Source organism: Oxyura jamaicensis, chromosome 7 (genome assembly GCF_011077185.1).
Source record: "Oxyura jamaicensis isolate SHBP4307 breed ruddy duck chromosome 7, BPBGC_Ojam_1.0, whole genome shotgun sequence".
NCBI lineage: Eukaryota > Metazoa > Chordata > Aves > Anseriformes > Anatidae > Oxyura > Oxyura jamaicensis.
The window spans coordinates 39,448,565-39,468,789 of NC_048899.1; the positions used below are offsets into that span (position 1 = coordinate 39,448,565).

Genomic DNA, 20,225 nt, shown 5'->3' on the forward strand with positions numbered 1-20,225 from the left:
ACATCAATCCTGCAGTCTTTCCCTAGTGCTTTCCAAATGGCATTTACTTTGTTATTGAGGGAGATCAGCTGACCAGAAAAAGGAGGAAAATCTGAAAAACAGAAGTGCAGTCCAGAGTTGTACTTTAGCATTAAGGAGCATAAGAGGAGAGAAGCAAGCTTGCTGGAGTTGTTTTTGCATGGTGTTCACCTTGCACACCACATACTAATAATAATTGTCAAGAGACAGTTCTATTTTATCCAGCACTTTGAAGTATTAGACTCAGTGAGAGTAATTACTCATCCTTCTGTTACTGTTGGGAGAGGAAGAAGCTTAGACCTGAAGGACTGAAGTAACAAAGAAACAATTGGCATGGTGGTGTGGTGGTTTTACCGTGCTAGGCAGTTGAACACCACAACCGCTCTCTCACTCCCCCTCCTCAGATGAGGAGGGGAAGAAGTAAAGGAAAGAACAACTCACAGGTTGAGATAAGGATGATTTAATTAAAGAGGGGAAATATATATATATATATATAATTAAGGAAATATTATTATTAATTAAACAATTCAACTAAAGGGAAAAAAGGGAAAGGGGAAAAGGGAGGGGGAAAGGGAATAACTAAACAAAACAAGTAAAGACTATGTGGAAGTGCAGAGGAAAGAAATTACTCTCTACTTCCCACAAATGAGCGATGCTTGACCACGTCCTTGAAGCAGGGCCTCAACACACGTAGCCGGTGTTCAGGAGGAGGACAGACGTTTTCGCAACGAGAGCCCACCCCTCCCCTCTTCTTCCTTTTTCCACCTTTTATTGCTGAGTGTGACATCATATGGTATGGAATATCCCTTTGGTTGGTTTAGGTCAGCTGCCCTGCTGATGTTTCTTTCTCACTTTTTGCCCACCCCCTAGGAGGGTCAGAGAGAGTCCTGATGCTGTGCCAGCACTTCTCAGCAGCAGACACAACACTGGTGTGATATACCACTGCTGTTCTAGCTACAAGTGCAGAGCGCAGCACTGTATGGGCTGCTGCAGGGAAAGTTAACATCCCAGCCAGACCCAGTACAGGTGGTAGTAGCACAGTGAGGTGTTTACCCCTAGGACTGGAATTCTGTTTGCTTCTTTTGTTGTTTGGAGCTTTTTTTGATCATTTTCCCCTGAATCCAGTACATTACAGGCTATTTATTTTAAAACTATCGTAATATTGTGAACGACACTTGGTTTACAAACAACTATCTCTAGCTTTCTTGAAGCTTTCTGGCTTCAGTTCTGGCTTTCTTGAGAGGCACCAGTCAGTGCTTAAATCAAGAGTTCTTGCACAGCATTACAGCATAGACAGGGAAGTAACTGGGACTCAGGTCCTGAATGGGAGCGTTTCCTGGCCTACTGCTATATCACTTCTCATTACCAGTTGTGGTGGTTTTACTTGGGTGGGCGGCCGAGCTTCACCACAACTGCTCTCTCACTCCCCCTCCTCAAAGAGGAGCAGGGAGAAAATACAATGAAAAGGGCTTAAGGGTTGAGATAAGGATGAGGAGATGGCACAATAATTATTGTGACGGGCAAAACAGACTCAGCATAGGGAGACAGTAAGATTTATTGTGTACTACTAGCAAGCTTGACAAGTGAGAAACAAAGGAAATAAACCAAAAGCACCTTCCCCCCATCCCTATCCACCCTTTTCCACCTCCTTCCCCTGAGCAGCCCTAGGGAACGGGTGAATGGAGGTTATGGTCAGTCTATAGCGCTTCTTCTCTGCCGCTCCTTCTCGATCGCTTTCATCCCCTGTGCTGTGGGGTCCCTCCCAGTGGATGCAGTCCTTGCTGAAATGATCCGGCGTGGGCTTCCCACAGGCAGCAGCTCTTCAAGAACTGCTCCAGATATGGGTCTGTATCATGGGGTCCATCCCTCAGGAGCAAACTGCTCCAACTTGGATCCCCTACAGGCAGGAACTCCTGCCAGGTCACCTGCTCCTGCGTGGTCTCCTCTCCACGGGCTACACGTCCGGAATCTGCTCCATCAGGGGTATTCCACGGGCCGTAGCCTCCATCGGTGCAGGTCCACCTGCTCCACCGTGGTCTCCTCCACGGGCTGCAGCGTGGAACCCTGCTCCCCCGTGGTACTCCATGGACTGCAGTGGGACAGCCTGCTTCACCATGGTCCTCATCACAGGCCGCAGGGGACTTCTGCTCCGGTGCCTGGAGCACCTCTCCCCCTCCTTTTTCACTGACCTTGGCACCTGCAAGGCTGTTCCTCACTCCTCTCACTTTCCCAGCTGCTGTATGGCGCAGTGTTTTTTTTCCCTGTCTTAAATATGCTCTCACAGAGGCTCAAAACAGCATCGTTTATTGGCTCAGCTCTGGTCAGCAGTGGGGCCCTTACCAAACATGGGGCAGCTTCTAGATCCTTCTCACAGAAGCCACACCTTTGGCCCCCTGCTACCAAAACCTTGCCACGTAAACCCACTACATTCAACCCAACGCCTCTGTGAAAAGTATATTTAAGAATAATCACAATATTTTCTCACTTTACAATCATCACATTCTTCACAATCTTCACTTACATCAAAAAGAAAAAGAATTCCCCACACCAAAATAAGCATAGCATTATCACAAGACGGACGACGTGGACAATTTACACACACACTATCCCTCCTCCCTTCACCACACTAACATGAAATAAATTCCTTCACAATTATTACAATCGTAACAATCATCCAGTCCATGTTTTGCCCGTTACTTCTCTCAACTATCATCCTTATCTCAAATTCCTTGAGCTCCACGTTGGGCGCCAAAAAGGACTGTGGTGGTTTTACTCGGGTGGCCGAGCTCCACTACGTAAGTTCAAGTGTTTGCAAAAGGCCTTCCATTATCCAGTCTTTAGTTCTGCAACTGTCAGAGGCAGGAAGTGAAACTACTTGGAAACTGCGTAGTTCAATAATAATAAAAGCCAGGTTCTGCTGCGATGTTATAGCCTGCTTCTTACAAGGCTTACTGGGTTTGAGTACTATGTATTATTTTACTGATTATTTCCTGTTTGAAACAAACCCCACCCCCTCCCCAAGACAACGAAGACAAAAACCATCAAGTAGCCTTGTCAGTAGTTTGTTATGGAGAAATATAAGAAATATATTTGTACTTGAATATCACATATCAGCATGGGATTCCTGGAAATACATCTGTAGAACTTGATTCTAGAGCTTCAGTTGCTTAATGCTTTTCAGTGCAAACTTAACCAGTTTAACCAGAGAAGATGCTTGACTTAGATCTTGGATTTTGTTTTGCTCTCAAGTGTATCATAAACTTGACTAAATAAAGAATCTGACTGGAATGTTTGTTGAAAGCCAAAGGTTGCCATGACTTGAAAGTTGAGTCACTGTAGCCTTTGATTTTCTCTTTGGTAAGTGCTTTTAAAAAAGACTTCTGAATGTAGTTTTAATTCTGGCTTATAAACATAATCAGTAACATGGAAACTGTAATGCATTTCAGTATGTGAAAGATCTGGGAAACAAGGCATGTGTAGTATACTGTTGATAATTGTTAACGCTTAAGAATTTTAGTAATAATTACATGCTCCTGATGGAGATTGAGATCCTGCTGTGCTATAGATTTGTCTAAGTCTGGTGTCTCTTCCACTGAACTTAAACTACAGAGTGAAATGTACTGAGAAACTAAGAGTGGAATACAGTAGGAAAGTCAGAGAAGAAGAGCTTCATCAGAGAACAGAAATAAAGTTGGGAAGTAAGAGAAAGTGAGCCTGGCCGGGGAATGGAGTTGCACTGAGATTATGTGAGGGAGTACACTTCCGACAGTGAGCTGGGCTGGGAACTGGAGTTCTGTTCAAAGGACAGTTTGGAATGGGTAGGGTGGAACAAAAGCTTGTGGGGAGACCTATTATTTCAGAATCTGGAAGACCACCAGAGAGCATGGCAGTCCTGGGAGCCAGTCCTTCCTCTGCTGTCAGACAGTATCTGAAATTGTCAAAGCACTTTGCAGTGCTTAAATGCTCTTTAATTAATTAATATTCATTTAATTAAATGGATATTTCTGTTCAATTCTGGCTTCTTTTAGTTAGATGGGGACAAATGGGGCTCAAAAGAAGGGTAAATCATTATCTGTTGCCAGAGCTGGGGAAATTCCTGAAATACCTCTATTTCAGATTTTTTGTTAAGTCTAGTAACTGACTGTGTTTCTAGGGTTCTAGGGACTTCTAGCTAATACTTAGTTTGCTATGAATGATACATTAGAATCACAAACTACACCTCTCACTAAAACTTTGAAAGTTTCAAGTGGCTTTATTAGACACATTACAAAAAAAAAAAAAGGGGGGGGGGGATTTTACTAGTGAAAATTTAAGACAAAAATTCAGGTTTAGTACCTTCAGTTTTCAGTACCACAGATTATCATATTTCCACTCCCTATGCCATTTAAATATCTTAGCTTTCCAATGTGTAACATTGCAATGTTCCCTGTTTATGCTTTTCCAAAACTCTTAGTGGTGCAAATGCTTTTTTTGTTATAAAATTCTACTGACATATTTTTTCAGGATGTGGATAAATACATGGTAGAGTTTCAGTTCTATGATGTATCAATGTAGCAGCCTACCTTCCAGTACTATCAACTGCTAAATTAAGATGAAAATTTCTCCTTTGTGTTTGTAGTGCAAGCAGATGTTGATATAATAGTACCTGTATGCTTTTTCTGTTAAACCTTCTGTTAAAAGAGGGCAGCATCGTTCCCTTTCAGTTAGATAACTTTGCTGACTGGAAGCACAGTTGTGTAGTTAACATTTCCTGCAGTTGCTACTAACATACTAACCCATGTTCAGAAAAAAAGAGGTTCATAAGCAGCCTCAAACCAAAGCATGAAGCTGAAAGGGAGAGCAAAGAGGGAATCAATATAATTTTTTTAATGTGTGTTTGTGTGTGTGTGAATGCACCACTCTTTTTACCACTCTTTTTAATAGTAGAGGTCGTGTATTTAAACTTGATATAAATTGGGAATGCTATTGTTTTATGAAAGCAGAAATTTTTAGTGCAATTTTTTTAGTGTGCTAATTTTGCAAACTGCTTAGTTTCAGAGATACTCCTAACAACGTTAATCTTCTTGTTATAATGGAAAGTGAAAGCTCTACAGAGGAGGTCCACTGGAAGTTACCTGAGTTTGAACGTGATAAAGTCACTCACTTTATATATACTGGAAACTTTCAGGATTGTCACAGCAAGCAGACTGGTTTGGTTTTCTGGTGGGCTTTATGTTCCCAGAAGCCCAAACAGAGCATTTCTTTCTCACTAGTGTGGAAGTACAACAGCTCATGAGTTCTTACAGTAGCAGCTCTGCATGCAAGAACTAATTCCTCTACTTTATTTGACTCTGAGGATAGACACTTTACATTTGAAACTTGTGGTCCATCAGGAAAAATTTGATACTCAGCTTTTTCCCATTGCAGGTCCGATCAGGAAGCCCAAGTATGTGGAAAGTCCTAGAGTGCCAGGTGAGGCAGGTCTACTGCTAAGAAAAGGAGCAGAGCAAGGAGAACCCAGTCAAACTGGTAAGAATCTGTTCAATGATACTTGGTTTAGAAGAACAGCTATTCATTTCAAACAGAGTGATACAAAGGATCCTGCATGATAGTGAAATCTTGTTTCTTTATTTGTAAGAGTGTTTGGCAAATTCCACATGCTTGTGGTAAGGAGGAAATGCTTTCCATTATACTTATATGATCTTTATAACTGTCTCAATTCTTGGAATTGTATGAGTACTGCAGGTAAAACAATGTTGACTGTTGCTGATTACTATGTATTGCAAAGGCCAACTAGATTTTTTAAAGTTTTCTTTTCAATGTAAACTGATTCCAAGTGTGTATCTCGGCACTGGATACAGTGGTTCATTTTAGAAATTTTGCAAAAGCTTGCTAAATAAGAAGTCAGTAACAGCAGACTTCTGTGTTGGCAAAGCTGGTAAAAGCTAATTCTCTAAAGTTAATTGGAATTTTTGAAAAGTTTCATATCCGTTAAATTGACTAGCATGTAACAGAGTGTAGCTTTGACAGTGAATACCATAGCCAAAGCAAAATTACCCATAACTTGGTATATGACTATATGCACCATAGCATGGATTTCACGTGTCATGTTATTTTTTGCAGTTTATTAGGCCACATTAAGGTTATTGCATGTAGCTGGTCAGGTTCTAGCTGAAAATTTTTTGTTTTAGTTTTTGCTTCAATTCTACAATGTAAAAGCAACACTTTTAAAAACAAATAGATCTTTAGGAGAAAAACAACAACAAAAAAAAAACACACTTATTTTTAATAATTAGTAGTGAAAATAGAACTCACTGTAATTTTTTTCACAATCTGCTCTTTTATGCCATATTGGGTATGTTACAGTCAGCCTGGGCCCTCTTATGCCTTCATTTTAATAGCCATGTTGGTGCAGTGCAGGCATTAAAATTTTACACACATCTTGGACAGCTTGTAGAGCTCATTTCCATCTAAAGATCATTTTATAATAATCCTCCTCTTGACAGAGTTGTATTCCCAGACAGAGAGAATGCTAAAGGTCAAAACTGAATTCTAGTGTTTAAGGATTAAACAATGATTGGTGGGCTGAACTCCTTTGACTCTTGGATATTATCTTTGCTGCTGAGCTGACATTCTTACTATGCATAACATTTGTTCAATCCTGTAAAAGGTTAAAATTTGAATATAAATTTTTAACTGTTCATAGGAATGAAATAGTTAAAGCTTTTGCATCTCAGAATGTTTGGAAATTGCCATGTCTTCGAATATTTGACTGGAAAATGCATTTTCTATATAATAATTGTCATATTGATTATTACAGCTATCTTTAAAATTATAATACTGGCAATTAAAGTGTTGGTGAAATCAGCTGATTTCAAAAAAGACCCCATTTTGTAGATTTCCTCCTTTTGACATTGTTGAAGAAGTCATATAATTAGATCTCCCAGAATAAAACCTTACTGTTGACAAAATTAAGAAATATGTATGCTAAAGTGAAATAAATAAAGATGTTCAACTAGTGAAATGTTCATGTTTTGAAGCTGAGTTTTGTATCACTCAGGAAAATTGAAACACTGAAGTAATTCTTACTGGGTAGGCTGTTCAGTCCAGTTAAAATTACTATTTTCTCTGTTTTTCTTACAATCTACGACTGGGGGAAGAACATGTCATTTCTTGCAAATCCCACTGAACATCAGCTGTGGTTAGATATCATTTTTTTTTTTTTTTTTTTGGTTAAAAATAAAAATCCTGTTCAGCCATGTGTTTAGCTTGGTGAAGCCTTAAAGGAAAACCAAAAGTAAAGGAACAGATTAGTCATAGTTTTTCTGCCCTGCTTTTTGATATTGTAGAGGGTAGTGCAACTGAGAGGCTTGTTTGTCTTTCTTTTAAACTTAATTAATAAGTACACACGCTCATCTCTCTCTCCCTTTCATCACTCATTCTTTGAGACGTTCCTCAATTAGAGTATTTTTGTTACATGAAGTCTCCAAACTATATACTGCTAAAACTGTTTGGATGTCTGTATGGTCTTCCAGGTGTCTGGGATCATGTCACCAGGCTCAGTGCCTTGCTCAGACTGCACTGATTGGGAAGCAGCAGCACAGATGCTCCTGTGCTTTTCCCATTTTATATAATCTGGTGGTAGGTAATGCAGCTGGTGTTTCTATAGCTAAGAATTCCTGCTGTGAGCAATTTCTCAGAGTCATTAGAGGATGCCTGCTAATAAATTGACCATTTATACCTGAGGAAAGAAAGGCCAGCATGTTATTCCTTTTTAATGGATAAAGAAATTAAATACCATATAAAAGTTTTTGTTAGGGAAGAGCTTATGCTTTGGTAGGTGGTGCCAAACTGTTGACATCAAAGAAAATAGCAGGAGATGGTAGTTTGTGAAAAGATTATGTTAGCTGTAACAATCAATGACTGTGTTTTCATTCAGGGTAGCCTCTTTTTGACCATACTCTTCCCTTATATCTGCTGGATAACAGAAGATATTTTAATTGTACTGATAAATCTTTTTGTAACCAGAAAAGCTGGGAAACCTAAAATAGTGTCACCTCCATTGCATAAAAAACAACAGAAAAGTTTGGTATTAGTTGCAATGTTTACTGTGAAATTGTAAGTCTGAGTCATTAACCTCTACCTTTCACATTTTCAATATGAATTAAACTTTCTTAAAATTACTGGAATCAAATTTCAATCTGACACTGAGCTTTGATGTTGCTGAGTTTATTGCTGTTGATACGTGATAGTCATTGTGTTGATCATCAGTCCAGTGATGAACTGTTTGTCTTCATACAAACAATTGCACTTAACCATTTCTGTTTTGATTGGTGGTGGTACAGGTGGTGTTTGGTTGGCTTGTTTTTTTTCCCCTAGATTTGTGCAAATGTGCAGAGAATCCAAGAACCACCAATAATTTTAAGTCTAATGGGCAAAAAGTTTAAATGGCATTAGCTTCTCTGTTAGTTAGACATACTGCTGAGAGAAGATCCAGTGTTTACATTTGATTGTATTTTTCTGCTTCTTGTAACATTTTCCAAATACAAGACTAATTTTAACCAACTTCCCCTCCACACCCTGTCTCCAAAGCAAAACCTGATAAAGACTCGAGCTGTTCTCCTGCAGCACAAGAATTGATGACAAGATTGGGGTTTTTACTGGGAGAAGGGATCCCAACATCTGCTCATATAGAAGAGAAAAATGAAGCCATGGTAGGATAACAGAAAACAACATTTTTAATGTTCATCTTGCTTCTGAATATGCTCATGTTATTTCCTTATTTTCTCTGTTTGCAGTTACTTGATAATTACCAAAATATAATCTATTTTAATAGGCATATGGTAATGGAATTGTAAATGAATTATAACAATCAAGTTATACATTTCTTTTTCTTTTAATTGTGGATTGATCTTGCATTCTTTCTTTTTTTAAAAAAAAAAAAAGTTGAAAAAAACTACTATGAGTCTGAAGAGCAGCTAGGGATCTTTCTGCATTATTTCAGTATTTAGGATTTTTTCCTGGTATTCTCAGTGATTTAGGAGAATGGAAAATTTCGGTGGTTTGCTAAAATGGATGCATGTTTTGGGGGCATCCTTTCCTTTCCAAGAAGTTCACTGCTGTTTAAAGGTTTTTATTGTCATGTAGGAGTAGAACTGGGGAGAATCAAGTAGCTGGTAACTGTATGAAACTCATCTGCTAACTCAAACTGCTTTCTAACTACCAATCTCTCTCTCTTTCCTTTCTTCACTTATTGTCCCAGGCCTCAAAATTCTTAGTGCATTGGATTCCAATGATAGGAAAGGGTGAATAAGATTACAGTACCAGTGTTTTTAACACAAATATAGACTGGGTAGATGATGGATTGAGATTCTCCCTGAGGAGAAGGACCTGGGGGTGTGGCATGTTGGTGGATGAGGAGCTCGACATGAGCTGGCGATGTGCACTTGGAGCTGAGAAAGTCAAGCGTATCCTGGGCTGCATCAAAAGCAGCGTGGGCAGCAGATCAAGGGAGGTGTTTGTCCCCCTCTGCTCTGCCCTCATGAGACCCTGGTTGGAATGCTGTGTTCAGCTCTGGGGCCCCCAATGTAATAAGAAGGATGTGGAAGCATTAGAGTTAGTCCAGAGGCGGACCACAAAGACGATCAAGGGGCTGGAGCACCTCTCCTGTAAAGACAGGCTGAGAGAGTTGGGGTTCTTCAGCCTGGAGAAGAAAAGGCTGTGGGGAGACCTTATAGTGGCCTCTAGTACCTAAAAGGGGCCTACAGAAAAGCTGGGGAGGGACTCTGTTGGGGATTGCATCGATAGGACAAGAGGGCATGTAATTAAACTGAAAGAGGGTACATTTAGATAAGATGTGAGGAGGAGATTCTTTACTCTGAGGGTGTAAACTGGAACTGTTTGCCCAGAGAAGCTGTGGATGTCCCATCCCTGGAAGTGTTCAAGGCCAAGTTGGATGGGGCTTTGGGCAACTTGGTCTAGTAGGAGTTGCCCATGGCAGGGGATTGGAATTAGATGGTTTTTAAGGTCTCTTCCAACCCAAGCCACTCTATGATTCTATGAAATCTGCCTCACTGCAGCTCTTTGAGTTAATAATGAATTTCCCTTTTTTGTCTGGGCAATATTTTAGCTTAGCAATATTTTATACTTCTTATCTTATATATCTTAGCAATATTTTAGACTTCTAAGACACATTAGAAGAGTTATCTGAAAACATGTCAATAAGGCTCCCAATCAAGATAAGTGTTCGCTTCTTGAGGTTTTCCCTTGGAAAAGGGTTTCTTTGCTTTGTTTAACCGTGTTGCTTCTAATTTTCAGCACAGTATTGTACTGCCTTCTGTGAAATAACTATTCATTTTTCTTCACACTGCAGTGTACAATAACCAGTCAAGGAGTCAGTCCATGTTCTACCCTCACAAGCAGCACTACATCACCTAGCACTGATAGCCCATGCTCAACTCTCAACAGCTGTGCTGGCAAAACTGCAGCCAACAAAGGTAGTCCCTGTGGAACCATTAGCAGCCCTAGCTCCACTCTGGAGAGCAAGGACAGTGGAATTATAGGTAAGCATACTAATTAGTAATGCAATTAATAGAAAATAACCTTCTCTTAATACTGCAGATCTGAATAGCTGCTTCATGATAGTGTTTGATTTTTATGCCATAGCTGGATCCCATTTCATATCCTCTGTACTTGAAAATAGAAATCCTATTTCTTGCCTGTAACAGTCGCTGTTGTTAGATGTGCATTTCTCTTCTTTTGCTTTCATGGTGCAGTTCTAATTTCTGCATGTTTTCCTTTTAAAATAATTTCCTCTGTTTTGCTTCAATCATTATTTTTACTTCTTCCATTATGTTAGCCTCTACAGTGCATTTCCAACAGTGAAGGACAGAATACGTTGAAGCTGGTTTGATTTTCAGTGGAGGAAAAATTAATTAATGCTACTTGTTGTGAGGATAATCCAAATAAAGCTGTTTAGAAACAGTTCAGACATCAGAGTAACTGGCATGAAAGCAAAGTGTAAATGGGGCATCAAGAAGAGGTGAAATTGCGGGATCCTCTGCAAATTGGATGACTGAACTGAGACTATATATGCATATTCAGTGTGGTGTCAGCTATATTTAGATAACTTTAGCAAGTCTTTTCCGTATGAAAGAAAAGCTATGAATTCTCTGCTGCATTGTTTGTACCATCTTCTCTATTTCTGTTCCCTGCCCTAGTGAGTCCTTATCGGTAAAGCTTTCTTCCTATACCTTTGAGTGTTCAAATGGCTGCTTTAATATTATTCTCTGGACAGCCAGAGTAAGATGTAAAAAGCATAATTTTAGAGTTATTATAAACTGTTTTAAGAAGATTTCTTCTTTATTGATTTAGTCAGTTTTTTAGAAGGGATCAATTGGCTGAGGAGTTGGTATTTAAAATTGATTTTGTAACAGCTGTTAAGCTTTAAAAAAAAAAGGGGGGGGGGTTTGGAAGGAAGGGCAGAGTATGCCCCCTAACCTGAAGCTTTCTCAATCTACAAAATGAAACTTCAACTTTTATTTAGGTCTAGCAGTTTGACAAACTTTAGGGATGCTGTAAAAGAAAGCAATTCTAAATCTTAAATGCCTCAATTTAACAATATAAACTTAAGTCATGTTATCATCTTTGTGAACTTACTAATTTTTTAATTGCAACTTTTGTTAATAGAAGGAATTGAAAGTGAAAGTGGTATCTGCCAGCCTGCCTGCCTGCTGTTATGAATAGTAACTTGATTGTTGTTGTAGTACTTGCCAAGTACTGATAATATACGTTTCCTTAACACAGTTAAGAATTATTATCAGTACTTCCTGGCAAGTACTAATACACTTCACTCTGGCTTTATAGATGTTCTTGAATTTAATTAGAAAGCAAAGTAATTAATAGTAGTCACATGTTATGGCATAACATCATTTTTACTGGTCATTTACCCTAAGAGAGATGGCTATCATGGGTCAAAAGTCTCATTTATGTAATAACATAGAATATCCCAAGTGGAAAGGGATCCACAGGGATCATCGAGTCCAATTTCTGTATTTGTATGACATTTAAGTACTTTGTTTTTAGGAAATTATTTTGTGAACTTCTTCCATAGCAAGATTTGCTGCTTATGGATTCATAGATCTGTCATTGCTTGACTTGAGAACAGAATCCATTAGTTTTAAGCTTTGTCAGACTTTAGGGGTTCCTGCTTCAATTACACTGGTGCAAGTATAAAACAAACTGAAATGATTATACAAGTGTTTATATTGCTATAAAAATACAGCAGTGTATGACTACAAGAGACAGTAATGTCTTTTATTTCAAAAAATACTTATCTGTTAGTATACTTCAGTCATTTCCTTGTTTAATGTTTTATAGTGACTTTGCTTTTTTTTTTAATAGAATAGTTCAAATCAGTTCTGCGAATTACAGATTTGTGAGAGCTGTACAATTACAGCTAATACTGGTTTCACAGATGGGACATAGTTATAAAGACAGTTCTACCTTCATAACTACACTAGTGCTTTACTAACACTTTAAGTGATATGTAGATATGTAGGTATTAGGCAATTCTATTTAGATATGTTTCATAAAAATTTAGGATTTCCGCTTCTTTGGTGATGTGGTCACCCCAGTGGAGAGTCGTCACATATATACCTGTAACACTTAAAATCTTAGCCTGTGGGGAGTCCTCAGTTCACATAGATATTATCTGAACAAGCATCGATTGACTGTTATTTTTTCCCTTGGTGCCCATTCATCCAATGTTATACTTTTCTCTGTTGCATACATTCATATGTAAACTAGCAGTTATAGTGAAATACTTTGTTGTAGAAGCTGTGTCAAGGTAAAAGTGTATAATGTGATGATCTTTAACTTTAGCTGAAGTTAAGTTGTGAAGTTTTGATAATGCACTATTTTCTTTCCTCTCCTCATTTCAAAGAATGAAATAAATAAATAAAAATCCTCCAAATCAAACCAAAACAGGAAAAAAAAAAAAAACAAAAAAAAAACAAAAAAAAAACACCACTTTTCCTGACTTATCAAGCTTCTTTCTTCATGTTTTATTTCCCCTCTTTTTTTGTGTTTTATTTCCCCATTACTAATAATTGTTTGTTAGTCTAGACCTAACTTTTTTTCCAAGATAATTTTGAGCGATTAGGTGTTCTGTCATACAGACGTGCTGTTCTCATTGATTTACATGAACTTTAAAGCATTCAAAATACAGAGTCATTGCTTAAATATTTGTTGTTCAAATATTTTGTGAAACTGCAATGTAAGTATTGAAAATATTTTAAATTAAACAGAATAATTTCACTATTAAACACACAAGAAGTAGTATATATTTGCAAAACATTCTTATGCAAATATATTAGTGGAGTTTTAATAAACGTCAGTACAGTAGATTCTAGAAGTATAAATTCTTCACACTTTCAGATATTGTAGACCTCTATTAGTTACAGTTTTGCCCCCAACCAGCAAACTGGACTATTTGGAGCACTCTAGATAATGCAGTTAAAATTGGGTCAGCTTTCATTGAGCAAATTGCTACAGCAGTGGAAAACTACTACTCTTTAATGCAGCATCCAAAAAACCTGTGTGGTCCGCAGTTGTCATTTAGCTAAGAATCTGTATAGCACTGTGTTGTATGTTTTGTGGCATCTGGTACTTCTACAGCAAAGAAAACCACAATGGTACATCTTACTGCTAAAGAGTTTCACATAGTACTGAGAAATTATTTGTAAATGTTTCCTGATTTGTTTATAATAAACAGAAAAAACTTTTTTGAGCCTCATATTTACTTTATACAGTAGTACACTGAAATACTTTAAAAACTGAAATCAGAGTGCTTAATCTAAAATTTCTTTCATATACTCTACTGGGCCTGATCAAACGTGCATCTAGCCTTGTACTCTTTCTGCCAGTGAAATGTATGAAGTACTTAGGAAGCCTCGTAGAAATCTCAGTTGCAGGAAGTGTTCTGTCAAGATTAGTTTGTGAGGTATGTGAGAGTCCAGGCTGACTGCCATCCTAATGCAGCTAAGCTGTCTGTGTTAGGTGAGCTAGATCTCTGAACAGTATTGAGTTTTTTATCATTTATACAGTATACAGGATGTTACAGTATAAACAATACTGTTGGTCACAAGAAGGCTTGGGGCAAGCCGCCTGACTTACAATAGAATAGCCTGGGTTGGAAGGAAACTCAAAGATCATCTAGTTCCAACCCCCCTGCCATGGGCAGGGTCGCCACCCACTAGATCAGGTTGCCCAGGGCCTAATCCATCCTGGTCTTGAACATCTCCAGGGATGAGGCATCCACAACCTCTTTTCTGACTTCAGAAAAACTGTGCAAATGTTTTCAACAAATTGAATTTTGAATTCTGTTTGTAAAATATTTGACTTTAAATGTATTTTTTTGATAATTCACATTTTTAGTTTTTGTTCTTGCTCTAGGTGCGGTATTCTTATTTATTACAGAGCTTTTGTTGTTTCTGTGTTTACAGAGTGGTTTGAAAATTTTCAAGATGATGTATAGATTTTTAAATTTTAAAAGAAATTGAGACACATTTTGGGAAAGTAATAGATCTGTCATACAAGATCATAAATGTTTTGGTGTTGTTTTTTTTTCCACTCAGCACAGATTACACAGATCTAAAGACACAGCTAGATTTTTCTGAACTTTTTTTTTTTTTGGTCTGCTTTCTGAAGTGTTTTCTCCAATTTGAATTTTTCTAAGCTGTGTTGTTTGACTTTAATTAAGTAATATTACTCAAATTAAACAAGATATCCAGTGGAGAACTACTTGACTGTTATCTGCAGGCCTCAAATGCCATCTGAGTATGAAAATTATAATGCACCAGTGGGCCGTTTTCCTCTGCTGTGTACTTCAATTTCTTTTAATTTCTCAGCAACGATAACAAGTTCGTCAGAAAATGATGATCGTAGTGGATCCAGTTTGGAATGGAGTAAGGATGGGAGTCTCAGAGCTGGAGCACATCAAGGAATTAGTCATGATCGAAGAACAGATAATTGTTCACCGGTTGCAGAAGAGGAGGCTATTGGATCTGCTGAGAATTTGGCAAAAGAAGTACCAATGGGAGAGGGTCCTGTTCCTTATACTCAAAGTTCTGGATCTTTGATAATGCCTCGTCCAAACTCTGTTGCAGGTAAAGTCCTGAAATAGAAAAATTGATGTTTTTGTTAACAATGTGACATTTCTGCTTGATCTTACCATTGAAGTTACATTGTTAGTTTGAAAGTGTTTTCATTGGACACACACAGGGGAAAGAAAAAAAAAGCATAGTTTCTAAACTGAATGGATATTACTTAAATTGTTTAAAATTATTAATGGTATTACTTAAATTGTTTAAAATTATCATACAGAGTGTTCATCTTGTGTTTAGTAGGTATTGGTTAAGGCAGAACTTTGGGGCCACTTTAAAATCCATCAGTCATCCTAGGACTCTGTATGGTATCAAAAAACACCTCAAGTTGCTTTTTCTGTGTGCTCATGTTCAATAGAGCTGTAAATCTGATTAACACTAAGACCAAAATGATACTTTGGTCTGTGAACAAGTAACGCATATTACTTTTTTATTGTTAAAATAGCTACATGAAATTCTGCTTTCAAGTTGAATCATTCCATTCAGAAAATGTGAGTCTGTTTGGTTATGATAGACACATACGCAACCTCACCCTTACTTAAGTATTGTAAAATCCAAAAATCCCTGAAAAAGCACATCTGACTTGAGCTGTACTAGTAGAACCCATCAAATTCCGTTTGTTTGCATAAATAAAATTTATGCATTTTATATGCATAAATATAACTCTGCAAGCAAAATGATCTGACAAAGTGCTCTCTTGTGCATGGGTGCCATATATGACACAGTAGATTTTGCTAACAAGTTAGTAGTTATCTTAAGTAGTTATCTAAGAAGATAACTACTAAATGCAAAGTGAAGAAAACCTCAATAAAGAGGTTAGAGCTTGGGTGTTGGTGATTCCTAGAAGGAAGAGGGGAAGATATACTTAATTACAGCTAGAAAATGTTGCTAATAACAGGGAGTATTCTAAGTTTAGAAGATGAAAAAAAAAAAGCTCCATAGAATTTTCTTAGTATGATAAGTTTCACGGGGGAAGTACTGTTAGTAAACCAGCTTTTGATGTTATTAAGAGCAATCTTTTGGCATATAATCTGCTAGCAACTTTGAGAATTTTTAAGTTCTACAGGTCCAAAATTTAAAGTGGTATTGTCAAAGTTATAGATTATGAATAAGCACTAGTTCTGTGTTTTCACTGTGAATGTGCAAACACGTTGGTTTGCTGAAAAAGGAGAAACACTCTCCTTTTCATTTTTGAAGGACATATATAAAGTGTTAGTTTCTGAAAAGTCCAGGAAATTGTAATATACTGGAACTGCAAAAGAAAAAGATGCTAATTGGCAGTTCGGTGTTATCAATAACTTAATACTTGTCAGTAATAGCCTAAATCCAGTGTCTTACGTTTAGAATGGTTCATCCAATAGTCTTACGTTTAGAATGGTTCATGAAGTGTCATTAAAGATACTGAAACGCACACACTGCAGTCTTGACAAATGTAATTTGAGGTTTTAAAATACCGTAAAAGTTATTAGCACAGTGTTGCAAAATGAAAATTATACTGTTGAAGGATTATTTTGCAGCAACATATAGTGATATGAATACAATGATGACCAGGTTTACAGCAGGAGAGTTACCAAGATTTTTAGTTTAATTGCTATGCTTTCTTTTGTGTTTATTCATTAGAATCATGCTGTTCACAGAAGTGAATTTCTCAGAGTGAGCACTAGCAAAGAATTGCAATGAATTAAGCATGCCTGTAGCTATTTATGTAGTTGTAGAATTACAAATGTTAGAAACAATATTTGAGTCTGCTTTGAAAATGGTTTGATTTAGGTGTAATTTGCCTGTTGAGTGAGCTTTTGTAGTGCAGATAAGTTAATGCTCTGTGCAAAACTGTCAAAACAACTGTAATATCCTTTTCTAAGTAGTTCTAGTATCTGATGTTGTAGAGATTTTTGGCTACAGATTTTTGTGAAATCTAGTGTGTTCTAAGCTGCAGATGAGTATAGCCAGACTGTTTTCTGGCTTTTGAGTGCCAGTGCTAAATATCCCTTTTTAAAAACTGGATGATGTTGCTACATGTGCAAGAAAAATAATTGATTTTCAGTACCTTTGCAGATAAGAGACTGATGAAGCTGGTCTCTTTATTTATGAACATGAGATTGGAAGTTGTCACACCTCCAATCCCTGCTCAGACAAGTAGGTGGGTTGTTTTAGGAATCACTGAATGACTTGCTGTTACTGCATTCCCAGTTACTATGTCTGACTTCTTATTCTGGGGGCCTTTTCCAGAGTTCTGAGATGAACCACAAACCATAATATGCTCTTGCTTTCTCATCTTATGTTATCCTCTTCCTAAAGAAAACTTTTTAGTTAATGATTTTGACTAAGTAGAGATTTTACTCCTGTATCATATGTTCATATACTCTGGTTATGATTTGGAGCATTTGTGCTGCTTGTGTGTGATTTATGTTCTCTCCAAGTACTCGATCTGCATGTCAGTTTAAAACTAGTGCCTTTTGGACATGGGTAATGCAGATTCTGGGACATGGCTGGGTAAGAAGCAGGCAACCACTTTCTTTTAATGGGTGTTGTAGAAGTACTGCATAAATCTTGGGAAATTTGACTGTTATAGCTGTCTGAAATACAGATCCTCAGATTTTAGCTTTGGCTGCTCTTAGACTTAAAAGTGCGTGAGTTTTGTAAATGCTGTAACATGAATGACTTCAACCACTGCAGCAGATGGTGGCTGAGCAAATATTTGTGAAGTGATGCACACAAATCCTGTTACTGTTCTCAGAGTGACTTATGAAGTAAAAGTATTGCTGTATTGCATGAGTACAGTTTGAAATCAACTACTGTTGCAGATGGTTTCTCAACAAGAGCTTTTGTATGGTTTATAGCTCTGTTTATCTATGCAAAGGAATATGGGGAAGCTTAAAGAGTTAATGCAATATTGCTGATGTCCTGAATGTGGTGGAGTAATGCAGTGTCTGCTAGGCTGATTGCATGGTACAGATTGATGGCAACTTGGAAAGAAACTGAGAGGAAAGAATCAGGTAGTTCCTGTGTTTCTGTGCAGAAGTATTGAAGTTTTACTGAATAATGTATACCTTCTTTCTCTGCTTTGTTTTTAGCTTCTTTTCAGGAATTTTAGTGTCAGTTTAAATTTTGATGTTAATATTTTTCATTAAATACATAAACCAATAAAACTCAAATCTGACTAAAGAACAACATTCTTCAAATTGCTATTTCAAGGAGATAGTGTAGTAAGAAAAGATCTCTAGAGAGAAACTGCCAGCTTTTTTTTTTTTTAAAAAAAAAAAAATAAAAGCTAAAATCATTTAGAAAACATATGTGTAAGTGCTATGTTGAGGAAATAAATATAGTAAATAACAACACTCATAAATTATACTGTAAGAAAAATAAGCTTCAATTCTTTAATACTTTAGCAACAAGTTCTACCAAACTGGAAGATCTGAGTTATTTGGATGGACAAAGAAATACTCCTTTACGCACTTCAATTCGCTTGCCTTGGCACAACACTGCAGGTGGAAGAGTGCAGCAGGAAAGTAAAGGTAAACATTTACATCTGCATCTGTCTTGGCATGGTCACACAGTTGTTAAGTAGTTCTATAACATAGACGTTCTGAGATCTTTGTAAACACCACTATCCTACAAAATGATATTGTATTGTGCACTTCACAGAGCACTCCGTATGTCTGAAAATAACATGCTTGTTCGCACTTTTTGCTGTTTAGAAATAGAATGTATGGCTTTTAATAATAAATCAGTGTATTGTTTAACTAAGTGTGTAAAAGGAGTACTGTGCAGATCATGTGAATGTCCAAACTGATGCAACTAATGCAACTAATACCAAATTCTTCTTGTCACGTGTTCAGCAAACGTTTAGATTCAAGTAATCAAATGTGACCACGCTTTTAGCTGTGCTGAGTACTTTCTGTTCTTATGGCTTCAAAAGTACTGAAAAAGAGGATAGTAATACTTCAAAAATATTTTTTCTGGTTTAACAAAGAATTCTTCTCTGTACATTTTTCTGTACATGTATTTACAGCTTCGAAGACATGCTACCAAATTGCTCAGCAGTGTAACTCATGTTAAATTGAAAAATGTTTGAAACTTATCGATTTATGGAATTATTGATGCACTTTTAAGAAAACTCAAATTCAATTGTAAAAAATATCCTGAAATTATACTTGTAACTTATTTATAATTTAATTCACATAGGAGTTATGGAGGTGACCCAAACTGAGCAGATCAGCTTTTATTATTTTCATGGTGAAAGCCATGAAAAGTCTAAAGTCTAGAAAATCTGATTATGAACATGATCAACAAGTCACTGAACAAAATTGTCTTCTGAAGCAGTGCTTTTCTATTGCACATCTAGTTTCTAATAAACTTTTCTCCCTGCCACCTCTTCTCAGCACGTTTCGTTCCCTATAAGCCTCAAGATATTTTGCTGAAGCCACTGTTGTTTGAAGTGCCAAGCATAACAACAGACTCAGTATTTGTTGGAAGAGAATGGCTGTTTCAAGCAATTGAAGAAAAAATGAAGAATACAGATCCAGCAGAGAGCCAGGGAGCAGTCATTACTGGAAATGTGGGATTCGGGAAAACTGCTATTATTTCACGGCTGGTGGCACTTAGCTGCCATGGAGGTCGCATGAGGCAGATAGCTTCAAATAGTCCTAATTCATCCCCCCAAAGTAAGTCCCTTCTCTGAATAATTGTTTGGGTTATTGTACTGATAATGAGTCAGTATGTTTGTTTTTCTGACTTAAGTTACTAGGACTTCACCAACTCCTCCACAAATGTTTTGACACATTCCTTCCACATAATGTACCTACTACCATGGTCTTAGCCCATCAAAAATCAAGGCAAAATGGAGACAATGTAGAATCTCTTCCTTCTATCATGCAGTGCATACCCCAAAGTATTGGCAGTGTGAGAGCAGAATTCAGGCTGCTCAGGGAACTAATTAGTAAGCTCTCCTGGGAATCTGCTTTAGAAGCCATTAGGGTCCATCAATGCTGGTCACTTTTGAAGTACCACCTCTTAAGAGCACAGGAGCAGGCGATTTTTCTATTAGCGATAAAGAGATTCTTT

At 37.4% G+C, this 20,225-nt stretch overlaps 1 protein-coding gene across 6 annotated transcripts in view; it reads left to right on the top strand.

The window, feature by feature from the left end:
* The window catches only part of TANC1 (tetratricopeptide repeat, ankyrin repeat and coiled-coil containing 1), a 116,645-nt gene that overhangs the window by 66,072 nt on the left and 30,348 nt on the right, over positions 1–20,225 (top strand). For 5 of the 6 annotated variants that reach the window (XM_035332291.1, XM_035332292.1, XM_035332289.1 and 2 more), the window contains 6 exons: positions 5,425–5,526; positions 8,590–8,711; positions 10,370–10,559; positions 14,907–15,164; positions 18,551–18,676; positions 19,544–19,825. In XM_035332291.1, the coding sequence (XP_035188182.1) occupies positions 5,425–5,526; positions 8,590–8,711; positions 10,370–10,559; positions 14,907–15,164; positions 18,551–18,676; positions 19,544–19,825 (1,080 nt within the window). The remainder of the gene's footprint in view (positions 1–5,424; positions 5,527–8,589; positions 8,712–10,369; positions 10,560–14,906; positions 15,165–18,550; positions 18,677–19,543; positions 19,826–20,225) is intronic. The other variant, XM_035332290.1, reaches the window with a different exon arrangement.